This window comes from Homarus americanus, unplaced genomic scaffold (genome assembly GCF_018991925.1).
Source record: "Homarus americanus isolate GMGI-L3 unplaced genomic scaffold, GMGI_Hamer_2.0 scaffold31037, whole genome shotgun sequence".
Taxonomy (NCBI): Eukaryota; Metazoa; Arthropoda; class Malacostraca; order Decapoda; family Nephropidae; genus Homarus; species Homarus americanus.
In genome coordinates, this window is record NW_024722227.1 from 4,004,800 (window position 1) to 4,027,202 (window position 22,403).

General features: G+C 36.2%; 1 protein-coding gene across 1 annotated transcript in view; it reads right to left on the reverse strand.

The window, feature by feature from the left end:
- Positions 1 to 22,403, reverse strand: part of LOC121862312 (laminin subunit gamma-1-like) — a 114,647-nt gene that overhangs the window by 15,796 nt on the left and 76,448 nt on the right. Inside the window, 11 exon segments of the mRNA XM_042360468.1 lie at positions 1,874 to 1,955; positions 1,957 to 2,044; positions 6,091 to 6,291; positions 8,507 to 8,582; positions 9,586 to 9,617; positions 9,620 to 9,797; positions 14,500 to 14,696; positions 15,838 to 16,035; positions 17,421 to 17,534; positions 17,537 to 17,605; positions 21,129 to 21,353. Of these exon segments, the coding sequence (XP_042216402.1) occupies positions 1,874 to 1,955; positions 1,957 to 2,044; positions 6,091 to 6,291; positions 8,507 to 8,582; positions 9,586 to 9,617; positions 9,620 to 9,797; positions 14,500 to 14,696; positions 15,838 to 16,035; positions 17,421 to 17,534; positions 17,537 to 17,605; positions 21,129 to 21,353 (1,460 nt within the window).

The following is a 22,403-nucleotide window of genomic DNA, read 5'->3' on the forward strand; positions in this document are numbered from 1 at the left end:
GCATTATATATTGTCAATATGTAAAATATATTTCAAAATGACCAATAATTTGCTTGGAAACACAGAAAAAAAGCGTTTAGTTGAAGAGTCTCAAGCAGATGTTACCTCCAGTGAAAACAGAGAGAGACTAACGCCTATTTGCTGTTAAGAGACTGGATGCAGCGCATTAAACTAGTCACTTTACCTTCAATTATGTTCAATAATTGTTAAAATGACTAAAATTGAATATTAAACTTTTAAAATTATTGAATAGTATAAACTTCTTGATATTTACTAAAATAGTAAGAATTTAAGCCCTAGAACCGATTAATGTATTGGCAGACTGATACTAAAGCTGGTTGCCGGTCAGTGCAACCGAAAACATGTTGAGGTCGGTTCGTAGAAAATTCATTAACCGAATTTTTGTTCGTTAACGGAATTGAAGATCCTTATGGAAGGCAGTTCGTTAACCGAAATTTCGTTAACCAAGGCGTTCGTTAAATTAGGGGTCACTGTATTTTGTCATTCTATTTTTTCTTTTATCTTAAATTAAGTGATTTTAGATGTATATAAGGACTTACGCTATGATATAGTGGGATTTTAAACATTGTTCTGTAAGTAGAGTATGCACATAGCATGTTTTCCGACTTACATTCAAATTCAACTTAAGCGTCCTCAAGCGGAACTCATTAAGTAACCCGGGGACTATCTGTATACACATATCAGAAAATATAAAATACTCCGGGCCTTTGCTTGTATCACAAGCATGCTGACAGGAACACTTCAGTGAGTTTGGTGTTTCGATGCACATGCTCAACATTTGTTCCATTCTCTCCATAATCAAACTTCTGGAATACAAGGTCTTAGAAGCACGGATTAAAGTTCCACTCCTGGCACTCCCCTTGAGCTTCTCTGCACTATCACGAATAGTCCGTTAAGTAGATTCACTAAGTTCAAGGGCATGTGTAATATCAGCTGTTCATTCACCTCACCTAACATTTAAACACATCCATCCTAATGTCAATAGTGATGGCCTTATGCTTTTTAGCATCACTGGTACCAGGAGAGCTTAATGGATGCTTTAGTGACATGATGCAAGAAGCAAAACACGTGCACTATACAGTATACTGCTGCACAAAATACTGTAGTACTCAGTCACTATACAGGTAGATTGTATCCATGTACTGTATACCCCCGCCATGCATATGTGTACTTTTCATATGGTGCTGGCAACATAACACCACTGCAATGGCAGCCCAATGATGATGTTTGTCAATGATCGCATTATTCCAAACATAAACCCACGTAAATTTAAAAAAAAAAAGGTGTAAATGGACCGCATGCATTATTCTAAAAATAGCATAAACCAAACACACGTAAATCAAGAAGTACCTGTACTGCACAACATAGATTGTATGTGAAAACAGCTGTGAGTGAACTAACAAGCTTGTGCAATGGACAGCAGACAATGAACTAAGAGTGCCATGATGCAAGTTTGTGGAGATAGGCTGCGAGATACATCAACCAATCACAGGCATCCCACACAGTAACAAGACCGTACTGTAGTAGCCTATCGTAGCTCACGAGCAATTTGAGCCTACCCACCTATGCTCCAGGCACGCATCTTTGCATTGAAAACATGATGCAATCTCTTGGAAATTCGTTCCCATGCCCAAAATGGAGAAATTTTATCCAGAATTTCTTGAAATAAAAAAATAAATAAAAAATAAAAAATTATATAAAAACCTGTCTATTGGAAACTTCCAAGGATTTTTTGACAAAAATTTAATTTTCAATAATACTCCTTCCATGAATAATCATGGTACATTAACTTACCATCTGAAATTTATTACATTTTGATTAGATGAAATACATGTACAGCATTATTACTTACTGTAAGAGCTTCTCGAGCTCTCTGAATGATGTCTTCAGCTTGTGTAATGTTAAACTCTCCCATCAATGCCAAACTTGCCCCACACTGCCTGTCGTATTCCCTTAAGTATTTCTTTTACGCCTTTGATACGTTCTTCTAGCTCCACAATGTGTTGTGCCACACTCTTGTCACCTGTTAAAAGACTACAATATTAGAATGTGGCATGCAGTTTTTTACATTTACCCATCAAAATAAATTAAAGACCCAACCTAGAAAATGAAAAGTAGAAGTTCTCTAGTTAGCCAATCTTTTCAAAATAATAATAGTGGAAATTATTTTGCATAATTCCACTTAATAATATTAAATTGTAAATAAAACCTCGAACCAACTTGCCTTGAAACCCTAAACCACATTCGGATACTCCTGTGGCGGGTTTCTGTGTGAATTCAATGTGAAAAAGGCTTGTTGTCAAGAGTAGATCTTAATTCTTACAATAATGGACAAGTTGATGGTTCTGGGTAAACACAAGAAATACACTCTGCCACATTCGTGAGTGATACGGTATATATAATTTGTAGTAAAAGTTTAAAATCCAGCTATAATAGTCGAGATGGGTTTATTTCTCTAGAAACAGGGCCGCCATTTGCAATGATGTCACTACCTTCAAACTCACCACTGCAGTCATAGGTAGTAGAAAGGATGGCCTCTTCAGACCCCAAATGCCACGTTCAGGTAAGTTTTAAGGGGTGTTTTTTATGGTCTAAGTCATGGACATTTCGTAAGTGAAGAAATGTGCCATGAAGAGCAGCTTCAAACATAAGTTGGATGGATATACTGTATGAGCGATAGGGATTGAGTGTAAATGGGACTGCCCAGTATGGGCCAATAGGCTCGCTGCAGCTTTCTCTATTCCTATGTTCTTTTGGACATAAAAACTCCCATGTTCAAATCAGCTCAGCTGTCATGTATTCTTACCCAGTAGACATTTTCTCTTTTTTTCAGTGCATTTGCTGAGTATATCAGTACTAGATGGAGATATGAGTAAATTTAGAAGTAAATAGTCTTGTTATTGTTTTGATGATTCACTAATGAACCACTGGGATATATCATCATTTATATTAATTAATGGGTAAAATTTTACTTTAACTACCATAAGTATTTGGATGTTTAGATTCGAGATAGGCTAAATTGGGTAAATTTTAAGTTTTGGTCATCCTGTACTTAGACATGCAGACTGTTTTTTTTCTGGTGGTTTGCGATGTGTTATGAACGATTTAGACTTCATTTCTATCGTGAATCACTAATTTTGAGTTACTTCCCCACTTACCGATGTATGTTAAGCTAACCTTATAACTCATCATACCCTGACCTAACATATACAGTATTACCCCGCTTTACACGGTTTCACTTTCCGCGATTTCTCATTCTCGCGGTACCTTGCCAGAACTGGTTTCACTTTCATGAGTGCATCTACTCATATCGGCGTGAAGTATAATTTTTTTATTTAGCTCATAAAATTCATACAAATTACCAGGCCAGAATATAATTTACATTGCTGGAATTCTTACAATATGATGATCATTTTGAATATAAACATCATGGATTTTGCATTAGACATAAAAATTTTAGATCTAATGTAATAATTTGGTTTACACAAAGCAAGTATTTTTATCTTTTGTGCAAAATATATGAAGTTTACATTCAAAATATTCCCTGACCTGCAGGAATCCAGAAATATCAATTATATTATCCTAACTTTAGTCTAAGGTATTATTTATTACTAAACGTTAAAATCTTGTGTTTCACCCAATCATTTCTCAGAGGTAGGGGCCAGTGAGCTGGGAAGAGGGGGATTTGAGTCCATTATTTGAATGGACATTAACCTGGCGACTGTATTTCTCTTAAATATTGTGTGAGCATACCATCATAAAATTTAGATGTTATTTTTACTACAACATAGGTATTGTGTCGGAAAAAGTGGAGTTTGGGGGTCGGGCCAGTCTCTGTGGAATTAATCCCATATGTTCTGTTATTCACTTTCTGCGGTTTTCACTTTCCGCGGTACCCTGTGGGTTCAATTGACTGCGTAAATCGGGGTATTACTGTAATCTGTACAGTATTTTCTTATGCGTCCGAAAAATATTTTGCGACAGAAATCCTGAAGAGAAAATGTGTCTTATTGTTTAAAGTACTAAATGCAATAGTTAGAATCTTAAGGTTCCCAAGATGACCAAAAACAAAATAATACCAATATTGTTTGGAATGTTTATACTATGAAATTTGTTGTATGGGCAGCTAATATCCATTGAATTAGTTAATGTGCTTAGTAATATTTATATATTCAAAATAGTATTACTGTGTTATACAGTAAAGCACAATTAATTATCTAATAATATTTATTTACAGAGCCGATCAGCTGCTGCCTCCTGCTGGGAAGCTCGCCTTGGCTCGCCCCAGCCAGTGATGTCACAATCAATCACAGAGCTTTTTGCATTCACGTGACTTTTTAGCAACTTTAACCCTTATTTTTGACATTTTGACCCAATTTATTTTTAAATATAATTACCATAGTGAATTTAAGCATTTTCTTTACCCATTGACCTGCCATCTTACGAAAATATTCCGACTGTCAACTCGTCCATTCCGAGAAGAAACAAAATGCAAGAGAAACATTTTACATGGAATTGAGAAGGCTGGAAACATCCAGTGATAGTGAGAGTAGTGTAGTGAGAAGCTGGGCCAAAATAAACAATGTAATGTTGAGCTCAGTTGACAAGTTGTGTGGCTGGACAAAGGGCTCAGCCAGGCATGCCATAACTTGGTGGTGGACTGATGATGTAGACAGCAATAAAGAAGAAAAGAATATTGTATAAGGCCTGGAAGAAGGTGTGGTAACAGGGTGTGGTAACAAGGTGTAGTACCTGGAGGCCAAATGTAGGGCCAGAAGAGATTTACAAGGCTAAGAAGCATGAACAAGATACATTAGTAAATATGGTAAGTTGAATAGTACAGATGCAAGAGGAGTGGTATTCAGAATAGCCAGGCAAATAGTGTGTAGAAACAAGGATGTTGTTGGTGAGTAGTGTGTGAGAAATGTAATGCGTGCTATATTTATAAAGAAAAAACTTTCACTTTTATTCTTGTAAATATACTATAACTGATTAGTAATACTGAATAAGTATATAATTTATTTCTGATTATGTAATGTGCAAATATACATATACCTCTACCCTAGTTGCTCAAATGGATGTTGTTTTTACACACAGCGGTGTCAAGATTTCAGCTTCTTTCCAACTGCTGATAACAGACAATCGTTGCCACATATCTAAGCCCTAACAACATCTCCGGTCTTTGTTACCTCACAATGGATTGGCGGTGTGGCGACTTACTCTAACGACTGGCAGCGGCTAAGGTAAATGGCCTCCCTTGACTCTGTACACCAAGTCTCCAGAGCATAGATATATTTTTCTACACAAGAGTGTTTGATTTCCCCTGAACACTTCCAAGGTACATGGAATAAAGAAAGTATAGACAAGAGAGAGAGAACAGTGTCTACCAAATCTACCAGATCGCTTGGGACTACCAGACAGTTATACAAACACTGAAGTACATATATGACAAATTATACTTCTACATTAATATGCCCAACAGTAATCAAGCCTCAACAAAGGACCCTATTAGAAATAAGCATGTGATAGTTTTGTAAACTAGCCTTAGTCAAAATGCCTTAATGCTTACAATTGTTGCATACTTGCACTGTCTGGGTACACTGGAAACTGTATACCGCCATTGTTTATGGACATGTATATATGCAATGTCTATACACATGCTGAATTGTATGCCTGCATAGTCTACATACTGGTATATGCCAAACCAATTGTAAACATGGTATGAAGATTTTATTGAATAAATATTACTATTATTATTATTATTATTATTATTATTATTATTATTATTATTAATATTCCTCTAGTGTTTTATTAACAAATTACAATCATTAAGTGAACGTAAGGATAAAGATTTAAGTAAATAGTATGTAGTTACCTGTTTTCCATAAAAAAATAGTTTTGCACAGGTACAATTATCCATTACAGTCTTTTATATGCAACTGAAAATAATCAACTTCATTTGTATTATTAATAGAATAAGTGCCACACATTGACTGTTGGGTTAAGCCAAATGCAGAACCTGCAAGCATTTACCAGGGTAAATTTAAAAGCAATTAATAGAAAACTTACCTCCAGAGTGCGCTGCTTCCCGAGCATCATCCCATAGCTGTTCCACTTGACTTATAACTGTTGCTAAAGTTTCTTCAAAATCTTCATCGTTAAGTACAGTCGGATTGCTCACAATGTCTGCTAGAAGACGCTCCAACTCGGCCAATCTCTCACGATGTATGCTCACACTATCCAAGACAAGACTGTAGCATGGAGGGCAGTCTGTGGAGTAATTACACCAGTAAATTATGATATGACAGCCAGTATTGTACATTCAAATACCAAAAATGAAGGATTGAAGTAGATAATTCCATTTTATGAATGAGAAAAGATCCAAGTGACCTGTGAGAGCCTTGCTACTACAGTCATTACATGAAAAATTGATCCTGATAATCTTACTTTCTTGTGGAGCCTTGCTGTTGCTTGGCTGTTCATGTAAAACAAGATAATTACTGGTGGCTTTTTCAGTCTTGGGGCCATTACTCCCCTTACCTTCATCCCAGGACTGATTTATTGACCCATTTTGAGTAAATTGATCATGTGTCCCTTCACACACCACTCCCTAAAATGGGAAGGGTTTTGTTTGACAGTTGCTTTCTAGAGAACAAAGGTCTTACAGTTCAAAATCTGTTCTATCAGCATGCTTCATACCAAGACAATGCCTGCCATCTTTAAGATTCAGAACAGATGTGTCACTTACAGTTCAGTTTTAGCAGACTAGTTCACTAACCTATTGGAGAAAAATTTGTACAGTTTTCAAGACACCTGGCTAAAAGCCTCAATAAAATATTAGAATTCAGGACCAATCCTTCATTTCCAGTATATGCCCTAAAGCCAGGTGGTTCTTATAAGCCTAATCCATCTACAGGTACATTACAAGAAGGGGGAAGTAATACAAAAGCTCCAGTTTAGAAACACCCCCCAATATCAATGGGCCACATGTTCCCATGGGGATGCATTCAGTGAAATTGTCTCCAAAGACAAGAACAAGGTACCGAAAATAACAGAATGAAAGAGTAAAATGAAGTAAGCAGTGTGTAAACGTTTGATCAGTTGACAGCAAATATAGATAAATGGCCCTTCTACTCTCGAGTTTTGAGTGGCATTTTCTTAACTCAATAGTCAACTATCCAAGTATGTACAGCATGCCCTTCAAATTCAATGGGGTTAGGTTCTCAAAATGGCCACAAATTGTCAAATAACATTTGCTGACCATATGGGAAAGGGGGGTACATTTTTACTTGTGTACAAAGAAATGTATATTCCCTTTATGTGTTTGCCCTTAGGACAATTATTTATTTTACCTGTCTTGTATATGTGTGTGTGTGTGTGTGTGTAGACACAGCACAAAAACACATATGAATACCCTGTTTATTATAATGGGAAAATCTTCTCACAAATAATTAATCGGAAACAAATGTAGTATTAAAATATAACTCCCTAGCAAACCTTGTGTAAAGTGGGGTATCAAAGTTGGGTCATTCTGTAATTCTGTTACAGGATATCTGTTTAAATTTATGGTATAGACAGACAGAAAAACCAAGAACTTCCAAGACCAAGAATTGGGTTATAGGGTAGTGTCATCATTACTAAATGGATACAAGGAAAAGAACCATATAACATATGTGGATAATTTTCTGATAATCTGAAGGCAAAGAAATTTGGTGCATATTGTACAGTGTATGCAAATAGAAAAGGATTACCCATAGAAAGGAAGACTCTGAAAATAAAGTGTGGGGAACTCCTAACAAATTGCTTTGGAAAAAGCGTAAACTTTCAGGGTCTTCTATTTCTTGGTCATGTTCTTTCCCCTTGCAGACCTTTTCTTTACTGTACCCACAATTTATGGTAATAATCCATGTACGTACAGTAGTGTATCATGTAACAACAAGAGTGAGGATGAAAGTTTTCACTTTGGTCTTATAAATAGGATTAAGTGGGGTTTGAAGAAAAGCAGAGCTTGGGCCCAGGTCCCTCAATGAGCCCCAGGCCTGGGGCCTGCAGCCCCTTCTGTCCCTTCCTCTCATTAGGCCTGAATGGAGGTATTTTCATGTAAAACATAAAAAAGTCTTATAAAAAAAGCTAATTTCTGGGAAAACTAATTTTTAACTAGACACCCAAACTATACTACTGAACCTTCTTACCAAGTGGATATCCTATGGAACCTTGGTTTCAAATTGAAGGATAATCTAATTTTTGAATCATATTGTTTTTGTGAACTCCTAGTCAGAAGTTGGGGCCCCAAGGGCCTGGGGTTACAACATCTAGATCTCTGAAGTGTACAGTTGCAAAATCTTGAACAAGGTTTTAAAAATAGAAAATTTCTGACACCAAATGTGTTAAGTTGAGTGAACCATAAACTGCTGTACAACATAAGATGTAAAATAATTTTTTTCAATAGTCCAGTCACTTGTGCATATAACATACTTGTACTTACCAATGCAACCAGCTTGTTTGTCAAAAGTATTCTCCCTACAGCGATCACATCTGCGACCATCAACATTTTCTCGGCACTGCAAGTAAACATAATTAATCTAATAATTATCAACCTTTATATAATCCAGTGTGAAGAGACTGATAGTTAGTTAGCCATGCATTTGTCACATCTGATTTAATGGTTAAACAAATAAACAATTGCAAATCAGAAGGTAAAATTCCACTCTTACCTTAAAAGAAATAAAGTATCTACAAAGGATACACCTAATAAATAAAACCCAAAGTTCATTAAATAACCAGCATTTAAAAATCAAAGTACCATCCTCATATCTAAGGGTTGGCGACTACAGTCTTCCTCTCTAAACTGTTCTCGGGCCATTTTTACCAACCCTCTAAGATTTTGTATCTCTCTGGGGTCCCAGTTTTTAATTTCATTCATCCATCCTAGTCTCTGCCTTCCTCTGGCCCTCCTACCCTAACCTTTGCCCATTAATATTTCTGCTATTATCCCCTTATCCCTAATTATATGACCAAAGTATCTAACTTTCCTTTTTCTGCACATTTCAAGAATTTCTCTTGAAGTTTTTGCTTGTACAGGTACTTCTTCATTTGCTTTCCTGTCAGTGTAGCTTATTCTTAGCATTCACCTACAACACCACATTTCAAAGACCCCAAATCTCTTTCTCGTGTCTGCTGAATCATGCATCTGACCCAGCCAGAATTAACCCTTTCTCCAAAAAACTGAGACCAGACATCTACTGACCGTGGTGGTGACCAGAAGTCTATTGACTGTGGTGGTGACCAGAAGTCTATTCACTGTGAGTTAGAGTTACTTGCATGGGATGGTTGCTCCAGCTACCATTAGGTCAGAGCCTCCCAGGGCCCTGTGCCTAAAGCCTACATGGGCATATTCATAAATCCTTCTAGACAGGACCAGGCTATAAATATCTGAATTTAAGTATATTCAAATTTATATACTGTATAATCAAATGTAAGAAATGAAATATCCAAAACTATGTACACCAATATATTCTGGAAAGAACATAACTTACTATAAAAAACTAATTTCGTGAGACATACCGGACATTGACCAGTAGCATCACACTGAAAGCGGATCCAATAGGGTCACAATCACAGGGTTGACAGCCATCACGAGAAAAGCCATAATGGTATGGCTCACACATGTCACACTTCTGTCCTACTACACCTACTTGACAGAAGCACTGGCCTGTTTGTACATCACAAGTTCCATTTAATGCACCTGTTAAATCACAGCCACATGGTTCACAACCCTGCAAAAAAAAAAATAAAAAAAAATAAATTAACCAATAACAAAAATCTAAAATGCAGGATATTACTTTAAAAATTTTGGGAAGCAGAGTAACGAATAAGATTAAAATTAATTTTCTATTTAATCCAAACCAGGGTTGGCAATTTTAAATCATTTTTTTTTTAAATATCACTCTGGTAATTTAAATCAGTATACTGAACAGTATGAAGAAAATTTAAAGAACAAATTTTAACTACTAATTAATCACTGCAGTATACTGTAGGTAACACAAAAAATTATAATAAACTTTGCTGTTAATTTCTAATTTAAAAAGTTTAAAGAATTTACATATAACTATTGATTAGACAGTGGATAAGTGTGCCATATAAGCTTCTTTATTGGAATGTTTGAAGTATTTTTTTCTGATTGGCATCAAGCTAAAAGAGCAACCACATCAGCTGTATGCTACGTCACTATTCTTCTCAAAGGGTGCAAAAAGGATGAGCTAATGATATAGACACTGTGCTTGAAGCAAGTGGTAGAGATTCAGTTTGCCTAACCGTGATACAGTCCAAAAGACATCCTGTAGTTATTTGATGAAACAAAGTAAACAAACATTTGTAGAAATACTGTATAATATCTATTATTTCTATAAAGCAACAATAATTAGTTTCAATTTTTATTCCAATAGAAAGAATTTAAGTTACTGATGGTTATTTTGAATTAGGAAGAGTTAGTAATCATGGTCGGGACTGGTTAGAATGATTAGAGGTGGTTCTAGAGCACACAAGAATTTATGGCAACATTTACAGATATTTTTGAAGTATTACTAAAATTCATATCTGATAGGAAGCTGCACCCATATTTGTATTTATTATAATTTTTTTGGGGGAACTGTGCGGCTTATATTCATCAAAATACGGTACATTATATACATGTAGTGATAATCCCTGTTAGTTGGAACAACTGGTGTAAGAACATTTCTGGGCATTGAGACTAATTTTCTTTTCTCTGGAAAAAATTGCATAGTTAAAGAATTTTTCTGTTCATTAGTGAAAGTTTCCACATCTAAACTATGCACCTAGTACAGAGCACCATTGCTACGTAGGTTTAACTACAGTCGGACACTCACAGAGCCATTTTTATTTAGGCAAGCACTACTATACACATACAGTACAGTCTTTTGGAAATACACAAGATATACAAAAATCCTGATAATATTCAGGTTAGGTACTAGAAGGCATCATAAATTATCAAATTTCTAATTGTAGTTTAATTTATTTAAATAGAAATAAGAAATATCTCCAACAGCCAGAATTGAAATTTTCTCGGAAAATCATTCCCAAAGCCAGATTTTCCAAGAGCCACATTTTCTGGAAAATTCTCCCAGCACCCAGAAAAAAAAATTCCGGGGATGGGGGGAGTTCTCCTCGGGGTTTGAGAGATGAAAAACAAGCGCATTTTCCGGAAATTCCAAGAAAATTTTTTCGGTACCTTGAAAATTCTCCCAGCACCCAGAAAAAAAAAATTCCGGGATGGGGAGTTCTCTCCGGGGTTTGAGAGATGAAAAACAAGTGCATTTTCCGGAAATTCCAAAGAAAATTTTTTTTGAGTACCTTGAAAATTCTGGAATATTCCGGGAATGGGGGACATTTATCTGGATGCGAGAGATGATGTAATGTACCATTTCTGGAATTTCCAAGAAAATTTTTCCATTACCCAGAAAATTCCGGGGAAGAGGGACTTTTTCCAGCTTTCAGAATGATCTGTACCAGAAATATCTCATTCCCAGAAGTACTCTGCACTAATTATTTACAGCTAATGGAGATATCAATGTAGTTTGGTTCCACAGGCCAAGAAACACCCATAAACTGTTCCAAAACAGGTTTAACAAACACTAAACATCATTATAAAATACAGAAAAAAAACACAGTAACACGTAGATATTGTACAAAAATTAATTCTATATTGCATTAATGAGGTCGGAGGTGGAGGGCCGAGCTCTGCCTAGGAATGGGAGGGAGGGAGGGGCTGCTCAGTCCACCACACACTGCTCTGCCTCCCACAAACAATTCACTTACTATTATCATTTTTCTTATTTTGTAGTTGTGTATTATATATTCTTTATTTCTAAGTCACAGTGGAGCATTGAAGTGATATTCATATTATATTTTCTTTATTTACAAGGCAAATTAAAGCAGTGAAATTATATTTTCCACAACTTTTAAGGTTTTTTATGTAAACACTCAACTGCGGCAATTGGTGCATACTCATCTGCAAATTAAGAATATTTGACCACAAAATTGAAAAAAAAGGGGAAGTAATAGAGGTATCCACGAATTTAAGAGCTTGATTTTATATTTTGTGATTTATCAAGACTCCACCACCATTTTATGATTGAAAAGTGAACAGGTGGTTTACAATGTACCATAGAGGTAGAACAGAGCCACCCCTTGTTATGCCTAAAGTACAGTATCCTAGCACACTGCATCGTATGGTAGTTCGATAGGCCATTTGTTAAGAGAAAGAATACTCTCGACCGGTATACATGTGATTTGTTAAAATTAAGTTAAAGCAGACTGTGACTGGAAACTTATGAGGGATGTAAAGGTGATAGCAGGGTAAGAATGTGCCTTGCAGGACAGATTACTTGTGTGTAACATGTTACTAAAAGGAGCAGAGAATGAATGAAGATATTTGTTCTAAGAAGGAGAGTTTTTATATTAAAAGAATACAATATAAAGGATGTATTTTATACTGTGTTGAGATGAATAAAAGTGGCCAGTGACAGTGGAAGGGTAGTATATTAAGTTGATGGGCCACAAAATTGACTTTGATTGTATTTCCGTCAACTTTATTTGCATACAGGAGGTCCCTGACTTGCAAATGCCCGCCGATCTGAACGAGGTTAAACTTTAAATTTACAGTATTTTATTTACCTGATGACTTATTTTTTTACTTTCATTTACTTTATTTTGTCAATATATTTCTTCTTTTGTCTTAAATTAAGTGATTTTACATGTATATAAGGATTTAGGCTATGATATAGTGGGATTTTAAACATTGTTCTGTACAGTATGCATATAGCATGTGTTCTGACTTACGTACAAATCCAACTAACAAAAGTCCTCACGAACGGAACCCGTTCATAACCCAGGGACAGTACAGTACTATAGACCTTTCATATAATTATAATGTGATTCAATACTGCACTTTTCAATAAAAGCAGAACCCTAAATTAGCCCTTTTTTTTATTACATGGTCAAACTTCTTTATTGTGATGTAAGCCCAGAAAAATTCAAGTACAGTAAATGGACCACAGCATTCATCACTTTGCAACAAGTGTTTACAGTGCACAACAGAGGGTATTTTGTATTATGACCAAAGAATCTGTACCCTACAGTAATAAGAGGGAAGAAAAAAAAAGGAAATAAAATAGATACTGCTGTAATTTATCTGGTGTTAATGGATGTGTATCTGGTTTTTTTTACCAGTAAATACATAAAAATACTGTCTCCAAGACCATGAGCACTGCAATGAAGCAGCTCTAAATGGGGCATTACTGTACTCAAATATATTTAGAACTACTGTACTGGTACAGTATTTTTATAAAAGGCTCAACTTAATCCTGGCTGCATGACTGGATTAACCTTCAGTATAGTACACAGTGGTCCCTTGGTTAACAAACACAATTCGTTCCAGAAGGTCGTTCATTAACCGAAACCATTGTTTCAATGGGATATTGGGTAATTGGTTCCAGCTCACCGAAAATTACATACAAAGTAAAAAAAAAAATGCAGTAAAGTACACTTACTTCGAGGTGTGTATGTAGAAGGCTCCTGGTTGATGATGATGGGAATTAGAAGTGGGGTTGAAGGAAGGAGAAGAGAAGGAAGTGGGGGTGGAAGAGAAATCACCCCATGCTTGATGCCGTCATTTCACCCATAAAATTTTAAGTTCACTAGGTGCAATTCAAGATTATTTTCTTTAAATCAACACTGCACTGCACTATATATTGTCAATATGTTAAATAAATTTCAGAATGACCAATAATTGTACAGTACACTGTAAAAATGTAAAAATACTCTGTGTTCAAGAGACCCACAAGCAAGATGTTTCCTCCACTGAACAGAGATACATACTGACGCCTTGGTGGATGAGTGAAGTGGCTGATGGGCACACCAAAAACTAGTTCCCAGTACTGCAATTATGTTAAATAAGTGTTAAAATTACTAAAAAATTTAATATAAAACTTGGAAAATTATTGAATAGTACAACCTCCTTGATATTTACTCCAATTTTAACGAATGCAAGCCCTAGAACCGATTTCTGTATTGGCGGACTAATCTTCCAGCTGGTGAGCAAGCCAAAACATGTCGAAACATTTTCGTAAGAATTTCGTTAACCGAATTTTTGTTCGTTAACCGAAATGAAGATTCTTATGGAAGGTAATAGGTTAACCGAAATTTTGTTAACGAAGTTCGTTAACCGAGGGACCACTGTAATACAAAGGCTCATACGGACATCAGACCACCACAGTTCTTAACCCATAGTATCAGTGTACAAAATATTGGGTAGTTTTAGGGGTATTTTAATATAAAAATTTAAGCCTTGTACTGTACACTGTAAATACAGAAAATGTTTGTATAATTTAATATTTAGCATACTTGATAAGAAAGAATACCTATAGATTATTTCATGGAAACAGGTTGTAAACAACTTACCACCCCACTTGTAAGATTCCAGAATCCTGCTTCACACTCATTGCACTTGAGACCTGTAACATGAGGCTTACACTGACATTGTCCCGTCACTTGGTCACATACTGGTGGTCCATAACGTTCTGCCAGAGTTCCATACGAGTTACAGCGACATGGACGACAATCACCCTTGGGTAATGCCAGGGCATCACCATAAAATCCTGAGGATGTAAAAGTGAACTTCAATAAATCAAAATTATTAAATTGTTTTATCAAATGAGACCTGCCGCATCGAAAGGGTAACTCAGACCACCCGGGCAAAACCGTTTTTTTTTTTTTTTTAGAAAGCATTATTTTCGGCCAAGCTCTATAAGATGGTAGTGGATAATATCACCTTACTAAACTGTATATAAGGTTGAAAGCCATTTGAAAATAGAGTGTAACATCGATTTGTGGCAGACAGGAAAGTATGGGCTTGGCTTTCGTGTCATCAGGTGCTCTCGTCCTGTCAATGAGTGAGTGAGGAGAGCAGGCGGCCAATCACAGCAGCGGCCGAAGCCTCCTCCCCCATCTCAGCCAATGACAGTGAGTGTCTGCTATCCATGTCACGGCCCCTCCAGCCAATGAGTGCGGAATCCCTCTTTCCCTCTCCCTCAGTTCTCCTTTGTTGTTGTGGGATCTACACTCTGATATCGATTAAAGTTAAAAAAAGCCATAAGCAGGTGGGAGTTTTGTTGCTTCAAGTCAACATTGCAACAATCCAGTACATTACTTCATGACGAGCTAACTACCAACTGCAAGTACAGTCCTTTAGCCTTTAGCTTCAAAATGCATCAAAAATGAATGCTGTATCTCAAAAAACAACAAAGTTATGCTTGTTAGAAGTTGGATAAAGTTTAAGGGCGGTTTTCTTGGTTTCAAATTTTGGCGTAAACCCCTTACGATGCGGGGGGCCTCAAATTTTGTATATATTATTCATCATGCCATTAATGGCATTAGGCAGCAAGACTACATGAACTCACAAAGTTGTAGATCTAAGATCCATGACACCTTGACATAAGTTAATGGGTCTACTCTATATAATCAGAAAACCTCCCCTATTGTAACCACAGTCCTAAAAATGGATACTTGGAAGCTAAGTTATGTCCCTCAATAACAACAGAGGGAGGTCAGGTGAGCACTTATATTACAGCAGTAACTGTACCTTGGCTGATCATATTGATCTTCTAGACTTTAAACTTCATTTAATCCTGGAAAATATTCCGGAACACGAGGTCCCATTGTTCTCTCCATATCCTCTATATAATACTCTTCTATCTGACTATGTGTTAATATTTCTATAAAAATTAATTTATCACTTACCTGATAAGCACTGATCACAGTAGAAACCACCAGTATGGTAGATGCACTTCAAACATTCTCCAGTTGTGCGATTGCAATTAGCTACAGCGTTAGGATCAATGTTGCCATTGCAATCACAGGTTTCACATGGACGAGGAGGACCATGTCGACCCTTTGGGTCTCCAAAGAAACTATCCGTACACAACTCACAACGAGGTCCTGCAAATATTTAGCACATGAAACTTCATTCTACTTCTGTCAAGTATTTTGTAATAGAACTGGAATAGTTTTAAATAGCTTTAAATAACATAAAACTTAAAATATAAGAGTTAAAAAATAAGCAAGTCTAAATGTACAAGAAGTACAGAGTTTTGTTACATTTACTCTTCTCTAATTCTATCCCCTTATAAATCTTTTTTTTCATCACGTATTTATAGCAAGAAAAACCTTATCTTACCTGAAAACCAATTTAATATTTATAAGTTTTTAGACAGTGAGTATTGCTACTGTTTATTAAATAAATGAATTTAAAGCATTGTCACACCAAAATTCTTGAGGAATATTTTACACGCACTATCATGTCATAAATCTATGAGAAAGAGGCATGAAATAGGTACTGAAGAGAGAAGACTGCCACATGAGTAAGCAATTAAGACATAAAAAAGTAAGGAAAAGTACTTTGGAAGTTATGTGATCCACCTACACAATCAGATTACATCAACAGGTTGCAAAGAAATAATAAACATATCATTAAACAAGAAAGGTTGAGACATAATCCTAATTTATGACTAAGGGAAGAAACAAGTGACTTGCACCCCTTACCATAGACTCCCATTAGTGTGGGAGCTTCTATTGTTTCATGGCATGACACATTATCCATGCAGACAATACAGTAATACTCATTTTTAACAACTTCACAAATATTAAAATGACATGTATGGCACACACTTCTAACCACCCAAATTTTGTTTATTCCGAGCTGAGGTTCACATGTGCATAGTTGCACGTAGCTCTACCCTTTTACAGTGGTCAAGTATGAGGGTGAGACAGACTCACAAGGACAGAGAAGCTTGTATAACAGTGGTAGCCCAGTGGTGAAGTATGAGAGTGAGGCAGATTCGGCCAAGTGAAGGAAAAGTAAGGCTTAAGGCCAGATCCAGGAATATCAAGGGAGGGTCCAAGAAGATATGGGTGGGGAAAATGGGCACGAGCCCACCCTAATTCCGTAGCAGCATTATATTTTTCTTCTCACATTTAACTGTACAATAGTATACAATATATTATTTTATGTACTGTACAAAAAATAGCTCCTCGGAGCGTGACGCAGTTCAGTCTCTCAGCCACCCAGCTGACTCACATTAATGAAGGGAAGGAGAGACACAGCTCACTGCCTCCACACACTTCCCTATCTTCATTTTTCTTATTTTATAGTTTTATGTTGTATTTTCTTTATTTTTAAGCCACCTTAGAGTATTGTTATGATTATATTTATATAATTTTTCTCAAACGAGCACAGACAACTGATTAACACACTGACCTAGAGAGAGATGCTTGAGTAAGACAAAATAAGTTGAGGGACAAAGTGAATTCTATTACACACTCACCTGCATATCCTGTGGGGCATTCAAGGCAGACAACAGTGTCATCTGGCAGCTGGATACACGCACCACTGTTCGGGCATGGGCAAGGCTGACAATCACTTGGTGACCCATGTAAGCATTACCATAGTAGCCCTTACCACAACGTTCACACTGTTCACCAGCTGTGTTGTGCTGACAGATGCAACGACCTGTAAAAATTATTTCATTACGTTGCATTACTGTATACAGTATCATAATGGTATATATTGTATAATAAACCCTCAATATTTGGTTTCTGAATTCATCAACTTCACTTACTCACAATTTAGTAGAAGTATTTCTATTCACCATTCACAAGTCCTAATCTCTAGTATTTGCAATGTCTCTCAAAGGACCGACATCCATGCGCCTTAGGGGCAAAACATCATAATTCATATAATATAATTTATTACAACAGTTCATTGAGGGTAGACCCACATTTATATCCCAATAAAACACTTTCAAATTTACTTAAAATCAGATTAAATTAATGTTTTTTTATTCTTCATTACAGTATACAGGTACTATATTGCATAAAGGAAAACTTTTCTATTAATTAAACCCCCCATGCTGTGTTTATCGAAGTGAATTCTATACATGACCCCTCGTTTAACGAACACTCGGTTAACGTAATTTTGATTAAAGAACTGCCTTCCATAAGGATCTTCAATTCGGTTAACGAAAAAATTGGGTTAACGAAGTTCTTACGAACCGACCTCAACATGTTTTATGCACTGACCGGGCAACCAGCTTTAGTATCAGTCCGCCAATACATTAATCGGTTCTAGGGCTTAAATTCCTTACTATTTTAGTAAATATCAAAGTTTATACTATTCAATAATTTTAAAAGTTTAATATTCAATTTTTAGCCATTTTAACAATTATTGAACATAATTGAAGGTAAAGTGACTAGTTTAATGCTCGGCATCCAGCCTCTTAACACACCAGACAGGCTAGTCTCTCTGTTTTTCACTGGAGGTAACATCTTGCTTGAGACTCTCTTCAACTAAATGCTTTTCTGTGTTTCCAAGCAAATTATTGGTCATTTTGAAATATATTTTACATATTGACAATATAATGCAGTGCAGTGTTGATTTAAAAGAAATAATCTTGAATTACACCAAGAGAGCTAAAATTTTATGGGTGAAATGGAGCCATGGGGTGACTTCTCTTCCACCGCCTTCTCTTCTTCCTTCTCCTCCACCCCATTCTAAATCCCATCATCATCATCATCATCCAGAAGCCTTCTACATACACACCTCAAAGTAAGTGAACTTTTCTACCATTTTTGTTGAATTTAGGAAATTTTCGGTGAGCTGGAACCAATTACCCAAAAACCCATTGAAACAATGGTTTCGGTTAACGAACTTTTCGGTTAACGAACAACCTTCTGGAACGGATTGAGTTCGTTAGGAGGGGGTCACTGTATTTTATTCAGCTAAGGGAAACCTCCAAGAGATGAACAGTGAAATCATTAGAATTATAGACATCTTCATAGTAAATAATAAACAAGATTCTGGACATTGATGCCATATGCATTGATGAGATGATTACTGGTTGCTTGACCTCCAGACCTACAGTAAATCTAGGTTTCACTTCATTTTACAAATACTTACATCTGTTAAGATGTTTGACCTAGCTGTACCTGTGATATGTGAATAAAATCCTTTACCCATTTACTCTTTTATATATGTATACAGACATGTATTTGTTCATGCTGCTAATCTTAGTTTAGCACAACCCAAGGAGAAATAAGGTATTAACATTTTAAAGTAAATTTCAGTGATTTAGAGATACATAAAATAAAGTACTGCACAGGTATGAAAGCAATGAATATATTGATATAAAGTCCTAAGTTTGAAATTAAATGGTTCATTTTGGTTAATACCTGTAGCATAAAAAATATCCTATAACATAAATTTGATTTTTTTTTTTTTTACAGGTTGCCCATCTTGCACTAAAATAAAAATAGCATAGCAAGCACCATTTGAGAAAGTTGCTTAGTGTTGTGCAAGCTGTATGGAAAAATATAAATATACAGTACAGGGATCTGAAAATTAATAATTTAATGGAGAGATTACAGCAGGATAAAAGAAGAATAATGTCACTTCAATCTGGGTCAGTGTGAGCTGAGGATAGTGTGAGCTCGATACGGTCACTTTCCCGCTCAGTCTGTGTTACACACATTAAATTTTGTGGAGCTCCTGCAATTTTTTTCATAAATTTGCAATTTTTGCATTTATTAAGACTTTTTGAGAATGATTTGCAGCTTAGTGTGTCAGGCTAATCTTGTAAGAGACATAAACATGTGGAACTGTGGAAGAAGGTGAAAACATTAGTTTTGTATATCATAATGGATAGCTATTTCCATTTTTAAAACTTTGATGTGATAAAATGTAGCATGTGGCATTTGTTCCTCAAATCTTTGGTATAATTTGACCAATATTTGTTTCAAAAGCTATGTGAAAACAATAACTAAATGAAGATAATCAAGGTACCTTGTACTGGGTTATTTATGCAATCTGATAATTATTTTTATGAACTATATATCTGACAAATATAGTGACTCACTAAAAACTTCTGCAGCATCAACAGACCAATAGATCGTACTTTTTTAATACATTACAGTATGCAGCATAATTTTATTTTGTTAACAAAGAAATAAAAGGCCTTCAATTGAGTTTGTGTGGGTGTGGAAGCAAAACTTGTTGCCAGAGAAGTAATTTCAATCTAACCCAGGAAGAGAATCTATGGTTTTCCGAGATCCAATTTCAAGGTTGACCGATTGATAGATAAAATATTTGGTGTCGAAGTGTGTGGCAATCTGATGCCAAAAATGAAAATCTTAAGTTAAGGGAGATGCTGTACGCAGTATAATGAAGGCTATCGGTGACTGCCATCCAATTTCAAGGGCTGTACACTCGCAACAAAAAGTATCGGTGCATACTGTAGTGTGAACAATTTGAGACCAGTGACGATAGGTATTGGGAAAGACGAGTTGTTCCAGCCGTATGTTGGCAGCCCTGGCCAAGTGAAACAAACCGTTATAAGTAAGGACGGGAAGTGATAAATAGACAGTATGAAATATGAGGAGCTCCCTGTTAACAAAATTATTTGTGATACTTGTGAATATTACCACATTAATTTATGCTACCAAATAAGCCAATCAACCTGGTCGTCCTGAGGGGTGGTGCAGCATGGACAGCCGCTCGAGACCTGTCGTCTGTAGCACCAGTTTGAGGTATCACGAATCCATCGTGCAGCGGTGTTCCTGTGGACACCAACCCCCGGCTAATATCTGTGGCCGAACCCTTTGTTATGAAGGGCAATAATAGCTCCTCGTGTTCCTCTGAGATTTCCATATCATCTGGCAGTGTAGATCTCTACTGCTTCATATTGCCTCTGTTTTACACCCACATTCACGAAACAGACCCTAGCTCGTCATTCAGTCGACACAAAGCACCAATCCGAAAAGAGAAACAAACACACTGATTGTCAGCCATATGGCAACACCTAGTGGGTTATGAGGATACACTTACCAACCTTCCCGACATATCACAGTGTATACGTATCGTTTCGGAAGTCGTCGATCTCACCCTACACCGATACTTTTTTAGTGCGAGTGTACCTGTAGTATATATTTCAATACCACGTTGACACAAACAAAGAAATAAAAGGATATACTACACTTACCAGTCTCAGAGTCACAAATGTCAGCATGATTATTACAGTTGCAAGGAATACAGGCAGCAAATGGTCCACCGTTAGCAGGATTGTGGCGATAGCCTGGTGCACAAGACTCACAGTACTGGCCCACATAACCTTCTGGACATGTGCACATCTCTATCCAACTAGCGTGAACACCAAATACACCTCGCCTTGCAGTTTCAAGCCTCACATCATCTACAAAACCACGACCTGAAATAAAAATAAATAAATTACTGAACCTATCATTATAAAGAAAAGATATTTCAAGTACAATGCCCAGGTAATTCGTGGATTTTTACTTTTTCGGTCCTCTATTATTCGTGGATGACAACCTAGATGTACCAAAGAATGTCTGCGGGGAGTTTTAAAGTTGCCGGCACTTTTGCAGCCAGGACAGGGAGATATTCATTCTAGAGACAGTAATTTCCTTTACCTGCATTGTATACAGGTAAGGGACAATGGTCCCTCGATTAACGAATGGTTCAATTAAAAAAAATTTGGTTAACGAATTAGCTCCCGTAAGGATTTTCAGCTCCATTAACAAACAAAACTTTGATTAACGACAGCCTTATGAGAAACACGCTTTGTTGTGTGCATCAGCCGATTAGCTGATCGGCTAGTCCATAATACAGTAATTGGTTCTATGTTTACATTCGTTTCCAGTGGAGTAAATATCAAGAAAGTTGGGCTCTTGAATATTTTTGCATTTTTACATTAAAATTATTAGTCATTCTGAAATTTAGTTAACATATTGATAATATACAGTGCAGAAATTATTATGAAACATGAAGAAGGCATTAGAACCAATGCACTCTATAAAGAATATGGCATGTCATCATCGACTGCCTCTACAATCAGCTATTTGACATGCAAACAAAGCTGCTGGTAATACAACATACACACCTTAAAGTAAGTTAAAATACAGTACTTATTCTATTGTTTTATATTTATTATTGTACAGTATACTGTGCAGTATAGTACTGTATTTAGTTTATATTTAATGTTTTGTTAATTCTATTACCGGTATACTACTTTTTATGTATACTTTTTCTTTGAGTTGGAACCAATTACCCAATATTCCATTGAAATAATAGATATAGTTAACGAAATTTCCGGTTAAAAACCGACTCTGTGGAACCAATTGTGTTTGTTAATCAAGGACCACTGTACAGTACATGTGTGTGTGTGTGTGTGTGTGTGTGTGTGTGTGGAGACTCTACACACAAAACACATACAAATATATAATAATGGGAAAATCCT